The sequence below is a fragment of the Triturus cristatus genome, chromosome 9, assembly GCF_964204655.1.
Source record: "Triturus cristatus chromosome 9, aTriCri1.1, whole genome shotgun sequence".
In the NCBI taxonomy this organism is placed as follows: Eukaryota; Metazoa; Chordata; class Amphibia; order Caudata; family Salamandridae; genus Triturus; species Triturus cristatus.
Window position 1 is genome coordinate 167579205 of NC_140592.1, and position 19665 is coordinate 167598869.

Sequence of the window (19665 nt, forward strand, 5' to 3'; positions counted from 1 at the left end):
AAAAAAGTGATGTTCTGGTGGCGTTAACTCCTTCTAAATGTGCCCCATTGTTTTCTGTTTGCATTTATGTGTAGAAATCAGAAAAACATGGAAAACTGGGAGACTTACTTATATTTTTGGTACTGTTTGACGAATCTTCACAAAATATTCCAATAAAAAAGTTCATCCACATCAACTCCTTCCTGGAAAGGTTTGAGGTGGTCCGTCAAGTGGCGGCCTAGAAAAATGGTAGGTCCTCAAACTCAATGTCCCCAGTGATACAGCAAAAATGGCAAACAATGGAATTACACCAAATTTGGCACAAAGCTTGATCTTGGTCCAAAAAGTGTGCGTGTTATGATTTGATGTAAATCTGTTTGGTAGTTTTTGAGAAATTAAGGTTAAGCAATGTTGTATATCTGAAAGGTTAGGTTTGCGGGAGGTTCACAAGAGTTCTGCGATCATGCAACTTCAAATAACAGAGCACTCTAATTGGCCAAGGTGGCTTTTATTCCCATCGGCTGCCTCGCTCTCACTGGAGTGGAAGGCTCCTGCGAACTCCCTTCGGTGCTTGCGCTCTAATTGGATGGCTGCAACATGAAGAGTATTGTTGCGGCTGCCATTTCAGAACAAGGGGACTCATCGGCCGATCCGTTTACCCACCACTAAACCCTAAAAATACAATTACCACCGGGGGTTGAGAAAAAGAGGGGGTCCCAAAATCTTTTGCTCCATGTTAATTCCCGTAGGAATTTTGAGCATCACTACAACCGAGCTGCTGGACAGAATTACATAAAATTTGCCAGAAAGCTAGCTCTTGGTCCAGAAAGAGGCCTTTTTGTTATTTGGTGTAAATCCGGTCACTAGTGTTAGAGATATTTAAAGAAAACCAAATTTGTATATCTAGGGATGAGAACCTCGTGGATTGACTCAAGATGGCTCCGCAGCTCCATGCGCCAAAGCAGAGCCCTGATTGCCTGGCCGCAACCTGACTGGGAAGTTGCAGCCTTCATTTTATGTATCAGAAACAGTCTGCAGGGCTTCTGTGCAAAGTGAATAAAGGGATCTATAAAGGCCAATAAATTGCCTTATAACATTTGGATCCCTGCGGAGTTTAGTGCGGAACCACGAATCCTGCTGCAGCTCATCAAAGGCTCCGCTCCCTGTCTCAACCACTCTGCAAATGTGCCCTGTGGTGCACTACTCATTGGAGATGAAGTCTGTTAGACCTGGCACCATTGGCGTGGGTCTCCCTCCCATTTTTCGCTGTTATCTTCTCTGTTTTTGCTGGTATTAGATGCTCTGGGTGCTGTGCCATTGCCATTCAGTGCCACAGCGCGAATGCTCCCTGTGTAAATATGACATGTGAATTGGTATATCCATGATTGGCTTATTTGGTTTGCCTGTTAGTCCCTAGTAGCATGGTCTGTGTGTGCCCAGGGCTGGTAAAACAAATGCTGCTGGTGGGCCTGCAGCGCTGGTTTGCGCCAACCACAGAATCAGCTTGTAAAGTGTGTCTCAGACCTGCCACTGCAGAGTCTGTGTGCAGTCCAGAACTGCCATCTTGGCTGTGAAGTGCACCCACTTCCCAGCCCCTGAACCTTCCCTTGGCATCATGTAAGTCACCCCTATGGTAGGGTGCATTGTATGTGTAAGGTAGGACATGCTCTGATGTGTGTAGCATGTCCTGGTAGTGAATTACACCCAATTTCGTTTTTCACTACTGTAAGGCTACCTGTTCTCCATAGGCCAGAATGGGAGGTTTGGCTATTACATTCTATAGTCCTAATTGACCCACATAACATAGTAGAAAAACGAATTTAGTATGCCTGAGCTCAGAATATTAAAATACATCTCTTAGTGAAGTTTATTTTTATATTCTGTGTTTGAAAATACCACTTTTAGAAAGTAGGTATTTTCTTCCCTAAGCCTTCTAGTGTGCTCTGCTGTTATGTGTACCTCATGTGCTCTCATCGCAACCTGATCGCACATGCAACAGGATCGTCGCATTGTCTCCACCCTCGCGGCAAGTAGTCATCGCATCAACGGCCTAGCGTGCAGAAGTTTGTCGCCTTGTCCACGCACACTTCCGCAGATTGGCGTTTCATCCTTCCTCGCGGCAAGGATTCAACGCATCGCTGGCCTCGCGTGTGGAAAATCATCGCTACAGCTCCTTTGCGACATTTCGGTTGTTTTGCTTCGAAATCCAGGTACTTTGTAAGTAAAAGGGTCGCAGAGACCCCTGCTTTGAACTGAACTCCTCTTTGCAAACTTTGAACTATTTTTGCAGCATTTCAAGAGTAACCCTACGTTATAGTATTGTGGCTTTTTACCGTTATTGGTCTTGTGTTAAGTCTATATATAAAGATACTTATTTTTTATAACTACTTGTGTGGTGTCCCTTTGTAGTGTTCCTCACTGTATTACTGTGTATGATCATAAATGCTTCACACATTGCCTCTGAGATAAGCCTAGCTGCTCGTGCTACGTTACAACAGGGTTGAGCAGGGGTTATCAAAGGGTGTAGCCCTCTTACTCTGATTTAGGAAGAAGGGTCCCTACTTGGACAAAGGCCAGCCATTGCCAACTAGAGACACCCATTTCTAACAAAGTCTCTTTGGATGCTGAGGGTTGTTGGGGGCTAAGTCCAGTAAGTCCCACACAGCGGAATTCTGAGAGCTTGTCGGAGACTCCAGCCCCTTTCTCCACCACTCTTCAAACGTGCCTCTTGATGCACTACTGGTTGAGGGATGAAGTACCCTTGGCTGCAGAGGGTCGTTGGGGGCCAAGAACTCCTCCTCTTACCACAAGTAAGTCCCACAGAGCGGGATTGCTGGGAGCTCATTGGAGACCCCACCCCCTTTCTCTACCAGTCTGTAAACATGCCTCCAGGCACGCTACTAGTTGGGGGATGTAGTCCCCTTGGAGGCTGAGGGTCGTTGGGGGCCAAGTACCCCATATGTTACCACCAGTACGTGCCACACTGTGGGATTGCTGCGAGTTCTTCAGTGGCCCTCCCCCTTTTTCCACCCCTCTGCGAATGTGCCTCCTGGTGCACTGCTGGTTGGGTTGGGTTATGAAGTCCCCTTGGCTGCTGCGGGGTCGTTGGGGGCTAACAACCACTCCTGTTACCACCAGTAAGTCGCACCCAGCGGAACTGCTGAGAGCTCATCTGAGGCCCGCCCCCCCCTTTCTCCACCCCTTTACAAACATGCCTCCTGGTGCTCTACTGGTTAGGGGATGAAGTCCCCTTGGATGCCGAGTGTCATTGGGGGCCAAGAACCCCTCCTGTTGCCACCAGTAACTCCCACAATGCAGGATTGCTGAGAACTCATCGAAGGCCCGCCCCCTTTCTCCTCACTCTGCAAACACACCTCCTGGTGCACTACTGGTTGGGTATGAAGTCCCCTTGGCTGCTAAGGGTCATTGGGGGCTAAGAACCCCTCCCGTTACCACCAGTAAGTCCCACACAGTGGGATCGCTGAGAGAGTGTCGGAAGCCCTGCCCCCTTTCCCCACCACAAACGGGCCTCCTGGCGCACAACTTGTTGGGAGATGAAGTCCCCTTGGATGCTGAGGGTTGTTGGAGGCCAAGTACCCTTCCTGTTACTACCAGTAGATACTGCACATTGGTATTGCTGAGAGCTCATCGGAGGCCCGGCCCCCTTTCTCCACATACTATACAGACCCATACAGCCAATCACACACCCACTCACAGACCCATACAGCCACTCACAAACCCACCCACACATCCACTCACAAACCCACTCACACACCCATACAGCTACTCACACACCCACTCACATAACCACTCACACACCCAGTCACAGACCCATACAGCCACTCACACACCTTTCCCTGAAAGATTACAGGTTACAGTTAGGAAATACAATTTTAAAAACCTTTGATATTCACTAAAAAAAGACAAAGGTTACGGGCATATTATAGTTAGAAAATAGACTTTAAAAAAACATACAAAAATACTGGAAAAAAAACAAAGGTTACAGGGACATTATAGTTAGGAAATAGAATAAAAAGAACCGTACAAATTCACTGAAAAAAACAAAGGTTACAGGGACGTTATGTTAGGCTCAGATTTCACTCGTACAAAACCTTTAAAATTCAGTAGGTATAGTTACCGCAACTAACTATAACTTACACCCTGGCAAAGCACTGCTTATGACCTCACATCCCTCTGGCCTAGCTGCGGCCCCAGAACTGTAGAGCTCTGCTCACGACTGTAGAGATGAGGATAGCTGGGAGGAGTAGATTCCTGGAGAGGACAGATATGCAAAAACCAGTCATGTGCTGGTCTTCTGCTGTCCATAATGTCAAAACAGACACTGTCAGCTGCTATGTGCTCTGTTCTCCATAACATGACGACAGGTCAGGAAGTAAATTCAGTGAAAATCTGAGACACAGAACAGAGGTCTTCTTCCACCAGAAATGCCTCCGCATATCTGTTCCCCTCTTACAACGATGACAATGAATCCAAGCAGCATACTTTGGTAAGACAAGAATGATTTCCCAGAGATTCTCAAGGAGATGACCAAACGGTGGGTGGTATAAGGGGTTTTGCTAACTTAGAGAGAATTTCGGGAAATTACTGCACTTTGAGACCTGCAGAACACCACATGGATCATTGAGGATCATGGGGCATATCATCAACGAGGCGATAAAAAATTATTGCCGCTTTTGTGTCCGTTTTCGGGCGAAAAGCGGCAATAATTTTATCGCCTAATCAGCAAGGTCACGCTATCGCGTGAAACCTTGCATTAGCGCCTGAAATCTGAACGCCGAGCTTTGCATCTCTAATGAGATGCAAAGTGGGCATTCCTGTCCTGACATGACTGGAGAAATGTCGCTAAGCGACATTTCTCCTATCATCAAGCCCCACGCTATGAAGCATAGCTGCAAGAAAAGTAGCGATAACCCCTGTTATCGCTGCAAGAAAAGTAGCGATAACCCCTGTTATCGCTACTTTCCTTACGCCTGCTTCAAGACTGACTTAGCCATGATATCCTATGGAAGGTGGATATCATGGCTAAGTTTGTCTTGCCCTATCATCAAGCTAACGCCAAACTATGTGAGAATATTGCTGGATTTCCAGCGATAATCTCACGTTTGGCAGTTAGTGCTAGGATTTTTATCGCTTTTGAGATATGCGTTGCTAATAGCACGCTAACTCAGCGATAAAAATCCATGTTAGCCAGCGATAATTATCCTAGCGCTAAGTGCGCTTAGCGATAATTATCGCCGGTCCTTGATGATATGCTCCTAAGTATCAAATAGATAGAGGAACCAGGAGGGAAACAGAGGTCACATTTACAACACTAACCGAGATGTGGCCTCTATGAACAAAAAGATTTCACCTATTTAAACCCCACTGAGGCAAAGTGAAGCCCAAGAGCTCAAAGGGGCATCTTATCAAGAAATTGCGTTAAAATTATCACCGCTTTAGCGGCAGAAAACTGCTAAAGTGGCGATAATTTTAATGCCGTGCTTGATAGTATGCCCAAAGTTTGAGTTTTCATTTAGAAGCCTGCATATATTACCAACAGAATGAAGTAAAAGCTGCGAAAACCTGGGTGTTTGGGATGCCTGGTTATGCGCACAATTAAAAGTTGTGCTCTGAGTGCGCTGAAGCACTTTATTTTGCAGGAAGTACTAGAGGGGGCTAAGGATGTACTTTGTCCATAAAGAAAAATCCTCACTTCTCAATCAAATACCACTCTAGAAATGATAGTGGAATGGGGACACTTATGGTGGAACTGAGCAAACCTTAGTAATGTAAGCCGAGTCGCAGAGAAGAAGAGGAATCATATCTTTCTCACCTTAAGCCACACCACGTTAATAAGGTAGTTAGACCTTCAGGCAGTTAAATAATGGCTGATATCCCTGGGAATTGATGCTTCTAGGTAGTTTTCCACTAAACGAAGGGTGCGGATGAAAGAAAAATCATTTTTGTATTCTTACCATATGACAGCAAGAAAATTCTTCAATTCATGTAAAAATGGTGGGAGGCTCGATGGAGCATTAGAGGGTGAACTATCCCCCGTGTGTGCCTAGGTTCTTTAGTTTTATATTGATATAGTTCAGATTTGTTAGAGGAGGCAAACCTAACTGTAGCTTGGGAATATCTTTTATTTTTTTGTTTTCTAGTTAAAATTATACTCTTTCTTTGCCTCCTCTCATGCCTCACTGGCCTAGCTTTCCCACACCATCATCTGGTTAAGTAGGTGGCATTACTGGCATGGTGTCTAAGGCTCCAATTATGAATGCTCAGGATAGGAGTAACGACCCACTAAATATTGACACTTTCTGGGTCCGGTAAATATCTCTTATTCCAAACTTTTACATAGCATGCAGAATTCTGTACCTACTGCACCAGATTCAGTTTGCCTGCAGAAGGATATCTGTCGCAATTTCGTATTTGAGATATCAACATGTCTATATTGCATCCACAATATCGACTACCACTATATCATGGAAGTAAGTATACACAGGGAATGATAGACTGAACACCACATCTATATGGCATGATGCTATAGTGGTAGTCACTCAGGGAACGATAGACTGAACACCACATCTACATGGCATGATGATATAGTGGTAGTCACTCAGGGAACGATAGACTGAACACATCTATATGGCATGATGATATAGTGGTAGTCACTCAGGGAACGATAGACTGAACACCACATCTACATGGCATGATGATATAGTGGTAGTCACTCAGGGAACGATAGACTGAACACCACATCTACATGGCATGATGATATAGTGGTAGTCACTCAGGGAACGATAGACTGAACACCACATCTACATGGCATGATGATATAGTGGTAGTCACTCAGGGAACGATAGACTGAACACCACATCTACATGGCATGATGATATAGTGGTAGTCACTCAGGGAACGACAGACTGAACACCACATCTATATGTCATGATGATATAGTGGTAGTCAATACTATGGTTTCAATGTTGTTGCAGGTCGATATTTAGATGACGATATTAGAAATCGCCATTGTTAATTACGGGCCATGTCCCCTCTAGGAAATTTCTGCTTGTTTGACTTGCTGACATTAATCTGGGGGAAATCGCAATATTTTTGCACCAGGTAATACGGAGAACTCCGCTGGGCTCAAAATGATGTTCCTTCCGCAAAGAGGGAACATAGTTTTGGGTTTGTGAAAGAGGAGGAATTTTGCCCCATGCTTAAAATCTGAGTTTTAATGGGATGTTTTGTTTGGTCTAGATTGAAAATCTAGAATACTAGACATTTAGGCTTTGTTTACCTTGAGGAACCCTTTGTTTGTTTTCTGAAACCCGTTAGTACTGTTACTTTCATTCATTTGCTAATTGACAACAATTGTTTCCTAATAAATACAGATTTAATGACACTTTTACAATCTGCGACTCATTTTGATTTCTCTATTTATCATTCACACGTCCTGAGTTTCTTTGCAATTGCCTCCCGCCTACAGTCCTTGTCTGTGCCAAAACCATTGACAGGCACCAAAGTAAAGAGGGAGACATACAATGAGCAAGGGGTAGAATTTCCGACTAGCAGTCCAGATCTTTCTCTGTTTCTGTCGTTCTTAAAATAAAACAATAGAATAAGCATTCTACTACATTTAAAACCCTGTACTTCATTCACAAAATGTGCCATGCACATATGTATCACTCAAGTGCACAAAGAGTTGAATTCGAAATTGAAACTTAAGATCCAGAATCAGGATGAGCAGACATTTCTGAATGTAAATTCCGCTGACTGCATGGGGAGATGAGGAATTATGGTGCATTCTTCCCAATTGTTACAGCTGAGAATGAGGGGAGGGACATGAAGTGGCCATGGAGAAGTTGATGGGTATCAACAAAGTCATACGTTTGTGGCCATTCACATGCCCAATGTTTATGTTCATTCAACTTGCCGCATGTTTTTACCCTACATCGAAAAAAAAGTCAAAGTGCAACTACACATCTCCTCCTTCAGATTTCCAATCTGTGAACACCATAAAGGGATAAACGCAAGACAGTAGGAACATGCATGGAATATATTTTCATGCATACTCTTGGGATTTTGTGTCTATCTCTTAAGAGTCAGAAATCTATCGAAATCATAGAAAGAAAACCTATGACGTGCAGGTTTCCTACTTTTTTCTGTGGATAATTTGGGACACAGATTCTCTATTTATTTACCATGTTAGTATTTTTATATTTATTCTAAGCACTACCCAGTGCAGAATGCCCACATTCACTTATGTGTGATTCACAGGAAAAGGGAGCTACACACTTGTCTACGTGTCATTTAGAAGCAATGCTATGGACTAGAACACATGCCAACGCACAATAACACCTTGCAAAGTACCATGGTGTCTTTGATAACAGCAGAGCTCCATCCTTTGTATCCTTCCGGGGTGTGCTCCTTGTTTCCATAGTGACAATCGAAACACAGCTTCACGTCATAGCCATAGTTGAGCAGCATCCGTAACATAACTTCATCCTTGAGGGTGTACTGCAGGGCTGAGGGGAAGTGCAAGGTGTTAACGCGGCAGAAGTAGTTCACATTGGCCCCATGGCGAAGCAGCATATTTACCAACTCAGGATTGCCCATTCTCAAGGCCACCTGCAGGCAGTTGACAGGATCCTGGTTGGGAAAAGCTCCAGCTTCCAGAAGCAGTTTAGCTGAACAAGTGTCTCCATTTGCAACAGCGAAATACAAAGCCGACCTCCCCTGGTCATCACATCTCCTTCGAACTCGAGAGTGCAGCATGAAATTGACATCAAAGTCGGATTTAAGGAGGAGCTCCAGGCAGTGAGGATGTCCTCCAGCCGCAGCCGAGTGAACTGGGCTAATCCCACTTCTCTTAATGGCACCAAAATCAGTCGCTGGGATCAATATCTTCAGAGCTCTAGAAGAGGACAGAGGAAAACAATGCCATATCTCAGGGTTTGTGCTGTTTACAAAATTCATCTCCATGACAATTTGCTAAAAACCAACCGTTGATTAGTGATTAGTGCCGGATGAAACCCGGTGGAGGTAGCTCGGCAGTCGAAATTTGCCCCCCCCCCCCCTCGCAAATTCTCTCCTCATACCCAATGCATTGGATTTTTGCCAGCTGCCAGAAGATGAGCTTTTAAGAGACAAACTGTTATGTGAAGCTGATGCCTATGGTTTATATATTTTAAGTTGTTAATGGGTACATTACATTAATGCAGTATTTTCTCTATAGAGCCTTAAATGTAAAGTTTTTGTTTCTTTGAGTTGATTCCTTTTTTTCTATCTTTTGGAAACAATATTTAAGAAAGGTTTATTGTAATTTTCTTTCAAGATCAAATCAATATTATTTTGATCCATTGTCGCCTGCCCCCTAAAAGGAGTGGGGCCCATAGTCTGCTGCCTACTTTGCCTATTTTGTAATCCGGAAGTGCCGTTGATTCAACAGCTCTACAGCACTCATTGGGCTGGATGTATTTGTTAGGGTGCACTAAGCACAGCGGTAAACTTCTGTACTGAGCAAATACCAAAGTATTTATTAAGGGTTGCCAATATAGACCAGGGGCTGGACAAGCATGTACAATATAGTTCAGCAGGTCTCTTGGGGGCAAATTTACTAAAATCTGAAGCAACGCAGCGCAGCAGGCAATAAAGCTGCTCTGCGCTGCATTGCGCGAGAAGAAGAGAGCAGGAGAGTGCCATATTTCTGCAACCAGTGCAAGGGTGTCTGCGTGAGTGTAGCATAGTTTTTGTACTGGAAGGATAGTCTTCCAATACAAAATACTACGCTCAGACTAACTTTAAACCATTTCCCACTTCCTCTTTGAGAACAGTTTCTGTCTTCAGTGGTAGATGAAAGGACTGAAGTATGGCAGCACCAACATATATGCCATTTCTAAAATTGAGATGTGAAAAGCAAACATATTTTTACTTTATACATTTGCAACATAAAGGGGCACATTTTCGATTTTTTTTAATCATGAATTAAAAAACAACCACATAAAAAAGCTGCACACCTTTTGACCTAGGTATGATCTATTTCAACATAAAAAGATTAGTGTTTCACACTTGAGAGAGCTTTCTCAAAGCCATTTTGTATGACTAAGGGGCTACGGTATCTCAGGCGTCTTAACAAACTTTTAGACATTTTTTAAGTTTTTCGTCTCCTTTCGCAATTCAGTGAGTAAAAGTTTATTTGCTCAAATAACAATTAGTTGTTAATTAACTATTGAAAGTCACTTTATTGTCTAACAACACGTTTATGAATACATTAAAACATATAAAGATTTGACAGAATGCATTACAATATGAAATCAAAGAAACACTAAATCCCATTAGTATACATGAATTCGTAAGTTAGTCAAAACATAAGAAAATTAATATTCGTTCATTGTTGATGGATTTGATTTACTTTGATTCGATCTACTTCAGCTTAAAGTGTTTGCATATTTGAGATTAATAAAAGTCTTAATTTAATTCCTCATTCCACTCCATAAACTGTTTCAGTGGGGTCATGGGAAAATAGAATCTCAGCCATACACCTAAACTCCAGCCAAAATGTACAGTGGTTCAAGGCACTTCTTGCAAGGTCTAAAAACGATTGATTAAAACTACTATTCAATGTAGTCGCTATATATATCGGGAAGTTGTCACATAGTGCCGATCCCTACCTAATATGGGCAAGTGCACCACCTCTGAATGTGAGGATTAAAAAAGGGAATGCCCTGATTAAGCACCCCAAGGGGCGTCCCATAAAGGCATGCATACGTACCTTTTGGCAGACTTGCACGTACCTACATTTTTACAGATGTTCCCTGCAGATCCCCACAAAGAGCACCTCATGCAACATCCATTTGTTTTGTGCCAGTTGTGAATGTGTTCATTGACTTACACAATGATCCATTCCCAAGACGTTCACTTTTTCTATAGCGACTACTCATTTTACATCCTTTTGTGGAACAAGCCACTCTTGTGACAAAAACAGACCTGGCTTGAGTGGAAGTTGTATACCAATTACATTACAACAACCTCTAGCTTTGTGGTTTACCAGGAGTACTAAGAGGTGCCACAATGCACCAGATAAAATAAATTTTTCTTATAAAAAGCACTAAGGTAAAGAGTTGGATGGGGTTTAGAGACCAGTGATGGCATTGACATCCTGTACTCATATCCATACTCAATCCAGTATGGTTGATAGCTACTTGGTTAGCTCCTATTCTCCTCCGAGAAATTGGTGGAATCTCAGCAGAGTGCCAGGAAGAGGAGTTATTTCTGGAACCTACAATTGTAACCTGTATGATCATAGTATGAGCCTAAAAGATACAATAAAACCTGGAATGCTCATGGGAACGATTATATGTATGCATCTTTGTGGTGTTAGAATAACGCAAATATAGCCAAATGGCAGAGAAACCCTGGCCGGAGTCAAAGGAAAAGAGACAGTCAGCGTTTAATATGAGGGATAAGTGGTTTCCAGAAATGTACTGCAGCTGCATCATGATATATTATATTCCTTAAAGAGATGTGTCTTCAGCAGTTTCCTAAATTGTTGCAGTTGGGGAGCGCTAATGGTACAGGAATGTTGATACAGAGTCTGGGTGCATAGCTAGAGAAGCGCTGTTGGACAGATAGTCTCTCAGTGCGATTTCATTACTTTGGAAAAGAAGCAGCATATCTGGTGTCAAAGAGGAAAATATTTAGGTCAGGAATGCACACAAATCTGAATGAACTTTGCTGTTGTTGACATCTTAGAATAAATAACAGTTGTGTGGGAAGATGAGTAGAAAGTACAATCTTTCTCTGTGTGGGGCTGCCGAATCTCCAATTATCCTCTGTAGATAGCAAGACCTCTGACCTCTCTGCCTGTTTTTCCTGCTTCCCACTCCCGCTGCCCTCTCCCCCTCCCCCTGCCGATTCCTGCTCCCGCCTCCCAGCTGTGCCTCCCTCATCCTCCCCTAATTAATGGTAGCCGCTGCGTGGGAGCGCGAGCAAGACCTCTGACCTTACGGTCAGAGATCTGCTCTCTCCCTCTGCAGCTCTGCTGCCGTGCTGTGCCGCAGCCCTGTGCAGGGCTTAGTGCAGGTAGGCGTTCAAGCCTCGGTCCAGACTGTATTGTGCCCATTTTTTAGTTAAATTCTGTTGCCTTACTGTGCCCCTTAATTTTGACTGTTGCCTTATTGTGCCATCCTTGTTGTTATTGTAACTCTGTTTCTGCCTTATTGTGCCATTCTTATTGTTTCTGCGATCTGTGCCAGTTTTTTCCCGCTTCCCTATCCTGCCACTGCTGCCCCTGCGGCCCATCACCCCTGCCGATTCCCGCTCCCGCCTCCCAGCTGTGCCTCCCTCACCCCTCCCCTATTGAATGGCAGCCACTGCGTAGGAGCACGAGCAAGACCTCTGACCTCATGGCCAGAGACCTGCTCTCTCCCTCTGCAGCTCCGCTGCTGTGCTGTGCCGCTGCCCTGTGCAGGGCATAGTGCAGGTAGGGGATCAAGCCTCGGTCCAGACTGTATTGTGCCCTTTGTTTTGTTAAATTCTGTTGCCTTACTGTGCCCCTTAATTTTGACTGTTGCCTTATTGTTGCCATTCTTGTTGTTATTGTATCTCTCTGTTTCTGCCTTATTGTGCCATTCTTGTTGTTTTCGCGCTCTCTGCCCGTTTTTCCCCACTTACCTCTCCTGCCGCTGCTGCCCCTCCTCCCAGCCGATTCCAGCTGCTGACTCCCAGCCATGCCTCCCTCCCCCTCCCAATCTGGATTCTGCAGCAACCATAGCACCAAGACCGCTCTACTCGCCGCCACAGAAGACATCCGCACCCTCCTCGACCAAGGAAACATTGCGGCCCTGATCCTACTCGACCCCTCGGCAGCATTCTACACCATCTCCCACCACACACTCACCGCCAGACTCCACAACGCTGGCATACAAGGAAGCACCCTTGATTGGATCCGCTTATTCCTCACCGGCAGAACCCAAAGAATCAGACTACCACACGTCCTCTCCGAACCCACGGAAATCAACTGCGGAGTACGCAAAGGATCATCGCTCAGCCCCACACTCTTCAACATCTACATGGCCCCTCTCGCCGCCATTGTCAGACAGCACGGACTCAGCATAGTGTATCCTATGCCGACGACATCCAGCTCAAATATATATATATATATATATATATATAGATATATATATATATTCATTCAGCAGTTATAGTTACCTGAGCTAACTATAACTTATTTCCCTGCAATGCACTGCTTATGGCCTCACATATTACATCACTCATGACACGGTCAGTGACATCTCAAATGACATCACTGATCACATCTCAAATAACATTACTGATGGCATCATCCCATGAGTGTAAGTGTTTGGCAAACGTTTCTGAGACTTAAAGATATATACTAAGCTACAGCATAAGTTACATTACTATTCTTTCTGTACTAGTAATTAGTCATACTATTTCTAAAATATCTCATCTGAGTGGCTGTGTGACTGTCTGCACCAGTGTGTGAGTGGATGTCTGAGTGGCTGTATGGGTGTGTGAGTGAGTGAGTGAATGGATGTGTTAGTGGGTATGTGACTAGCTGTATGGGTGAGTGAGTTGATTGCATTGGAGAGTGAGTGGGTATATGAGTGGCTGTGTGGGTATGTTAGTGGCTGTATGGGTGAGGAAGTGGGTGTGTGAATAGCTGTATGGGTGAGTATGGATGTGTGAATGGGTATGCAAGTGGTTCTGTGGGTGTGTAAGTGGTTGTATGGGTGGGTGAATGGCTGTGTCAGGGGCTGTATAGGTAAGTGAGTAGTTGTATGAGTAGCATTATTAGTGAGTCAGGGCAGTGTGAGTGCCTGTATAGGTGGGTGTATGACTACCTGAATGGGTGAGTGGCTGTGTGAGTTTCTGGATGGGTAATTGAATAGGTATGTGAGTGGCTGTAAGGGTGTAGAAGTGGGTGTATAAGTGTTTGTATGTCTGTATGCCTGGATGTGCATGTGGCTGTATTGGTGAGTGAGCGGGTACATTAGTGGCAGTATGGGTGATTTAGGGGTGTGCAAGTGTCAGTATGAGTGAGTAGTTGTGTGAGTGGCTCTATGGTTGAGCGATTGGTTCTTTAAGTACTGGTATGGGTTTGTGAATGTGTATGTGAGTGGTTGTGTTGGTATCAGAGTGGATGTCTGAGAAGTTGTATAGGGGTATGAGTGGGTGTGTGAGTGGTTCTGAGGATGATGTAATCTGTGAAATCATCAATGATGTTACTGAACATGTTGTGAGTGAATATGTGAGGTCATAAGCAGTGCATTGTGGGGACGTAAGGTATAGTTACCTCAGCTCTCTATAACTGCTGAATTTCCTTGGTTTTGTACAAGTGAAATCCGACCCTAAGTATAACATCCTTGTAACCTTTGTTTTTTTCAGTGAATTTCTAAGATTTTTTAAACTCTTTTTCTCAACTATAACGCCCCTGTAACCTTTGGGTTTTTAAGTGAATTTATAACGTTTTAAAATTGTATTTCCTAACCTGTAACCCTTGAGATTGAGTGTGAATGAGTGTATGAGTGTCTGAGTGGGTGTGTGAGTGAGTAAATAAATATGTCAATGGGTGTGTGAGTGTCTGTATGGGTCTAGGAGTGGCTGCATAACTGTCTCACTGGGTGTGTGAGTGTGTGTGTGAGTGTCTGAGTGGGCCTGTGATGGTTGTGTGACTCTCTAAGTGGGTGCATGAATGTCTAAGTGGGTCTGTGAGTGGGTGCATGAGTGTCTCAGTGGGTCTGTGAGTTGGTGCAGGAGTGAGTGGGTATGTGAGTGGGGGTGTGAGTATATGAGCAGGTTTGTGAGTGGGCATATGTGTATCTCATTAACTCTGTGAGTAGGTGTGTGAGTGTCTCTGTGGGCCTGTGAGTAAATGCATAAGTTTCTGAGTGAGTCTGTGTGTGAGTGCATGAGTCTCTGAGTGGGTCTGTGAATGGATGAATGAGTGTCACGGCAAGAATGGAAAAAAAACAAGCATGGGCTCCCTTGCTTGTTTAGGAAGAAGCCCCTGAGTGGGCCAGGTCCTGAGGGCATGTCCATATATTTTAAAATAGAAGGATGGGGTCACACTGGGCCCCCCTCCATGGGTATTTCTATGTCCCAGGGACATCGTCCTCCCCAGGCATATGTAGACATGAATGCGGGCCCCCAGGCCCTGGGAAACACCACCTCCTGGGTCCAAATACATTCATTAAAGTGGGAGAGGGCCCTGCGCCCTTCTCCCTGGCCCTGGGAGCTCCATTTCCCAGGGCCCAGCCTTAACTCAATGGGGAAGGGAGCTGTGTGGCCCCCCTCTCTTGGTCGATTTCAGCCCCAGGGACCCCATCCCACGGGCCCTGGCCTCGATTGTGGGTGCCCTGGTCCCTAGTATTGTGGATTCATTACATCAACAACCTATTTATAATTTGAAAGGGCACACAAAATGAGATAGAAGAGTATATCATGAGTTGTAACAATAAAACCCTGAACCTTAAATTCACAAGAACCGTCAGCCAGAGAGCTGTCCCATTCCTAGATGTAACAGTTTTTGTGGAGGGGAACGGAATAGAAAGTACCCTCTACAGAAAACCCACTGTAGGGAATTCCCTATCACATGCAAGCCGTCATCATTCACGTACCAATTGAAACTGTTTCACCTCCTATGAGCATTTGCATGCACAAGAAGAAACTGTAAACAGATTCAGAAAACGGGGGGTGTTCATCCAAGGACATTAGAAAAGCAAAGGAGAAGATACAACAAAAACAAACCAACAGCTATTGTTAGAAAAAGAAACAACCAAATAAAAAGAGGTAAAGGGTACACAAGAATCAATGAGATTAGTGACAAATTACTCCACTAGTGCATCATAATTATTACAGAAAATGAGACGAAACTGGAATATCTTAAGATCAGATCCAATAATAGGGGGAGTCCTAACCACATCCCTGCAAATTTCATACAGACGGGGCACTGCACTGAAGGATCTATTGGTCCACAGTCATTACTCAGGTACCAAACAGTGACAGGATTGTTTCCTTGCTTTAAAATGTTAAGCTTGCAAATTTAGTAAGAAAACTCAGACATATAATTTACCCCAATCTAAGAAACAAGGGAAGATCACCAAACTACTGAATTGCAATTCGGATTATTGCCTCATTTGTCCATGTGGGAATAAATACATAGGAAGTACAACAAACATGGCAAAAAAGAGAAAATTAGAACACATGAGGGCAATCACTAATCACGATGCAACTTATCCAGTTGCAAGACATTTTGAAACACAACATAATAGCAGTCGTGATCGTCTAAGGTTTTTCTGCTTAAACCAAATTGGCAAAGAAGAAAGGGGAGGAGATTAGGGGAGAAAATTGAGACAGCTGGAATCAAAATATATCATAACCTTATAGACCAAACATCCAGTAGGTCTCAATTCTGAAGAAGAATTATGGGTACATATAGGATGAAAGATTGACCCATATCACTTCCCACTCTTCACTAATGTTTGCAACATCATTTAGAGAGAGTAACATTGGGATATAAGGATGAATAGAAGAAGATTGAGTTTGGTGAGACTTAACCTAATTGTTGGTAAAACAAAACCGTAAATTAATTGTCTATTAATGTAGGCAGAGCAGTCATTCAAAGAAATGTAGGCCCATTCAGGGCACAATTGTGAATACAATGAAATTGGTATTGATTATGAAAGGAATATCAATACATTTCTTTTAACTACATTTAAATGAAATATGAATGTGAAAAGCTCATGATTAAGTAATGAAGGTGGAATGAAATGCCCTTCGTACTATTCATTTTAATTTTATTTTGCATTTTTTCATATTTCTCAATATATTCTATTTTTAGATCATTCTGAGATCATTATTATTTTTGTGGTCAATAACAAGAAAACAATGAATTTGCTGCCTTGTGAAATTTCATGTGACAAAAGGTATTTGATAAGTAATAGAAAATTGTAAATGATTCAGTTTAACTTCAATGCTTGTTGACTCTAATATGCCCGCTGTATTTGTAACGTAATTATTCTGTGCAAGAAAATGGTCTGTTTTCTATGTCAACTAATGTCCCATGAAACTGAGATAAAAAGAAAAAATATGCTGCTGAGCATTTTGACATTGGATTAAGGCGTTAACAGTCGAAACGCGTTTGTCTTTTGATATATTAAACTAATAAGAAACGACCCCTTCTCCGGCACGGGAAATCCTGTCTAATTGTTCAGCACCCGTCGTGTGAGGAGCGGTAGTATCTGAGTGGCTTGAACTATACGATATATATATCTATAATATATATATTATGTGTGTATGTATGTATGTGTGTGTGTGTGTGTGTATATATATGTATATATATATATCGTATAGTTCTAGCTTCCAGAATGGACACGTGTTTCAGATTTAACCTCTCTTCCTTTGTCCTTGTTAACATGTTTTAGAACTGATGTGTTCATTGGAAAGAGTAACCGTAACCCCATGACCCTTATCATTCTTGTGAGCCTCCAATATGCTGTCCACCTTCAATACCTTGTCTGCCATTTTGTACTGTTCCATTAATTTCTTCACCGGAAACTGACGTTGCAAATTAACCACTGATACTTAGTTGCAAACAATCAGACAAGTCTTCAGGTTTAAAATGTAATTTTTGGGTATATACACAATTGTGCCTTTCTATAATCATGTCCGCAAATATCAATAATTGTTATCTACAATATTGTTGATATGTCATTTCATATATAATTTGCATTTCACATCCAGTTTTGATTGATTGTAAATAAAAGCAGCATTTAATTACCATTATAAGTGTGATAGTCCCAGAATATAAATAATTTGTTCTTACTAAATAACATGTTGTTAATCTTAAGAGTGATATCACTGAAAGGCTAGTGGAAAATATCATTTTTTGACTCACAAAAAGTGTCCTCTGTAAGCAGCCCCATGGATTGGCAAGTGACCAGACTCTTTCGGAACATTGGCATCTGCCCCATACTTCAGGAGCAGAGATATCACATCTGGGTTTCCTCCAGTGGCAGCTTCGAATATTATGGAAGCACAGTCAGAAGCCTGAGAAAGAACATTAGCGCCTGTTGGGAAATATTATACATAATTAGCAAGTGTAATCACGCTGCACTTTTAATGAATATAAATATCCTAAATGTATTCCTTGAACCATTAGGATTATATTGTACATTTTAACAAAAAAGTGATTGGAAAACATTTAAGCTAAGTCAAGTTGACCATAAATCACATTTTTCACTTCATTAACTAATTCAGGGCTGGAAATATATCATCTAATAATGATGGACGACTACGCCACCTGCACAATATCATTATAGATTTCATGTTTTAATATGATAGTGGCGGTTGGAGGCAAAACACATTGAGGGGCGCAAAAACTACATGCATAGCAAATACACATAATACACATAACATAGAAACATACATATAAACTAATACACATAACACATAATACACATAATAATATTATACACATTAACATAAATAAACACATAACAAAACCCCTTACCTGACACTGCCGCTCCACGTTCTGCAGCCCTCCTCCCTGTTCTGCAGCACGCCCTCTGAGCGCGAAGCCCACAGCCAATTCTCTCCTCCAATCAAAACTCGGTTCTAAAGTGTCTTTATTGGCTGGAGGGGTTGGCTCCATGCTCCAAAAGGCACGGTATGTCTGTGCCTGCTCTCCAACCCAGCTGTCCAAGACAGCCGGTTTGGAGAGGTTTGAATTGCGCATGTCAGTTTGGCCATAGCAAGGTAGCCGGCCAAACCAACATGTGCAATGTGAACCTAAGCGCCCATTTCTCACTGTTGCCAATTATTGGCAGCAGTGAGACACAGGCCCTGTCCTGCCCTTGCACTCTGTTTGCTGGCAGTGTCAAAAATAAAATGTTAGTAAAAATGTATTACCATTTCATATTTTTTGCCTTCTGTCCAGTAGTGTCGGGTCAGGAGACTTCGCTCCCACGAAGTAACCGCCGCTGGATAGTAGTGAATTTTCTGAAGTCGATACCTTGTGGGAATTGCCTGCTATCCAATTTATGCACCCCAAGTACAAATGAGAGTGTAATATGGGAGTGAAAGGTAATTATCACAATGGTAATACCCTCTAAAACATGAATTATTTATATTAAAATATCATCATTGAGAGAAGTAGGAATTAATAGATAAACTCCTTCAGCTGCAGAATACAAGAAAACTAAACTAAAGTGCAGTTGCCAGATGTACTAGCAAGCAACGTGTACCATAAAATGAGCTCCACAACAGCAGCAAAACTTTGTAATTTTCATTCTGGTTGCTGGTGAAATGTTGTTACATCACATAATTAAGAATGATAAAAAGTAGGACTTTGCCAGTTAAGGCCCTCTTTCTGAGTGAGCTGATTGGAAGCAAAACTTGAACATTCAACTGCGTCTTCTCTGATCCATATTGAATGGTGTGACATATGATAAAGCGGCTGACATACCCCAAGACAATGAGTGGTAGCACATGACATTCTGTCTGACGTGTGTTTGTGAAGCTAGGGTTGGTGAAGCAGGCAAAACAAAATGTTTCTCTACACAAGTTGCAGGTATTTATCTTGTGTGTGGCAGCTCTTGTTCCATGTGTTGTGTTGGCTTCCACTTTTTCTGTAAGGCATATTCGATCCATCCATCAAGAATG

At 42.9% G+C, this 19665-nt stretch overlaps 1 protein-coding gene across 1 annotated transcript in view; it reads right to left on the reverse strand.

Moving 5' to 3' along the window:
• The window catches only part of ASB14 (ankyrin repeat and SOCS box containing 14), a 144910-nt gene that overhangs the window by 49079 nt on the left and 76166 nt on the right, over window positions 1–19665 (reverse strand). Inside the window, exons 7-8 of the mRNA XM_085624668.1 lie at window positions 17900–18071; window positions 8353–8896 (exon numbers count right to left, since the gene is read on the reverse strand). Coding sequence (XP_085480794.1) covers window positions 8353–8896; window positions 17900–18071 — 716 coding nt within the window. The remainder of the gene's footprint in view (window positions 1–8352; window positions 8897–17899; window positions 18072–19665) is intronic.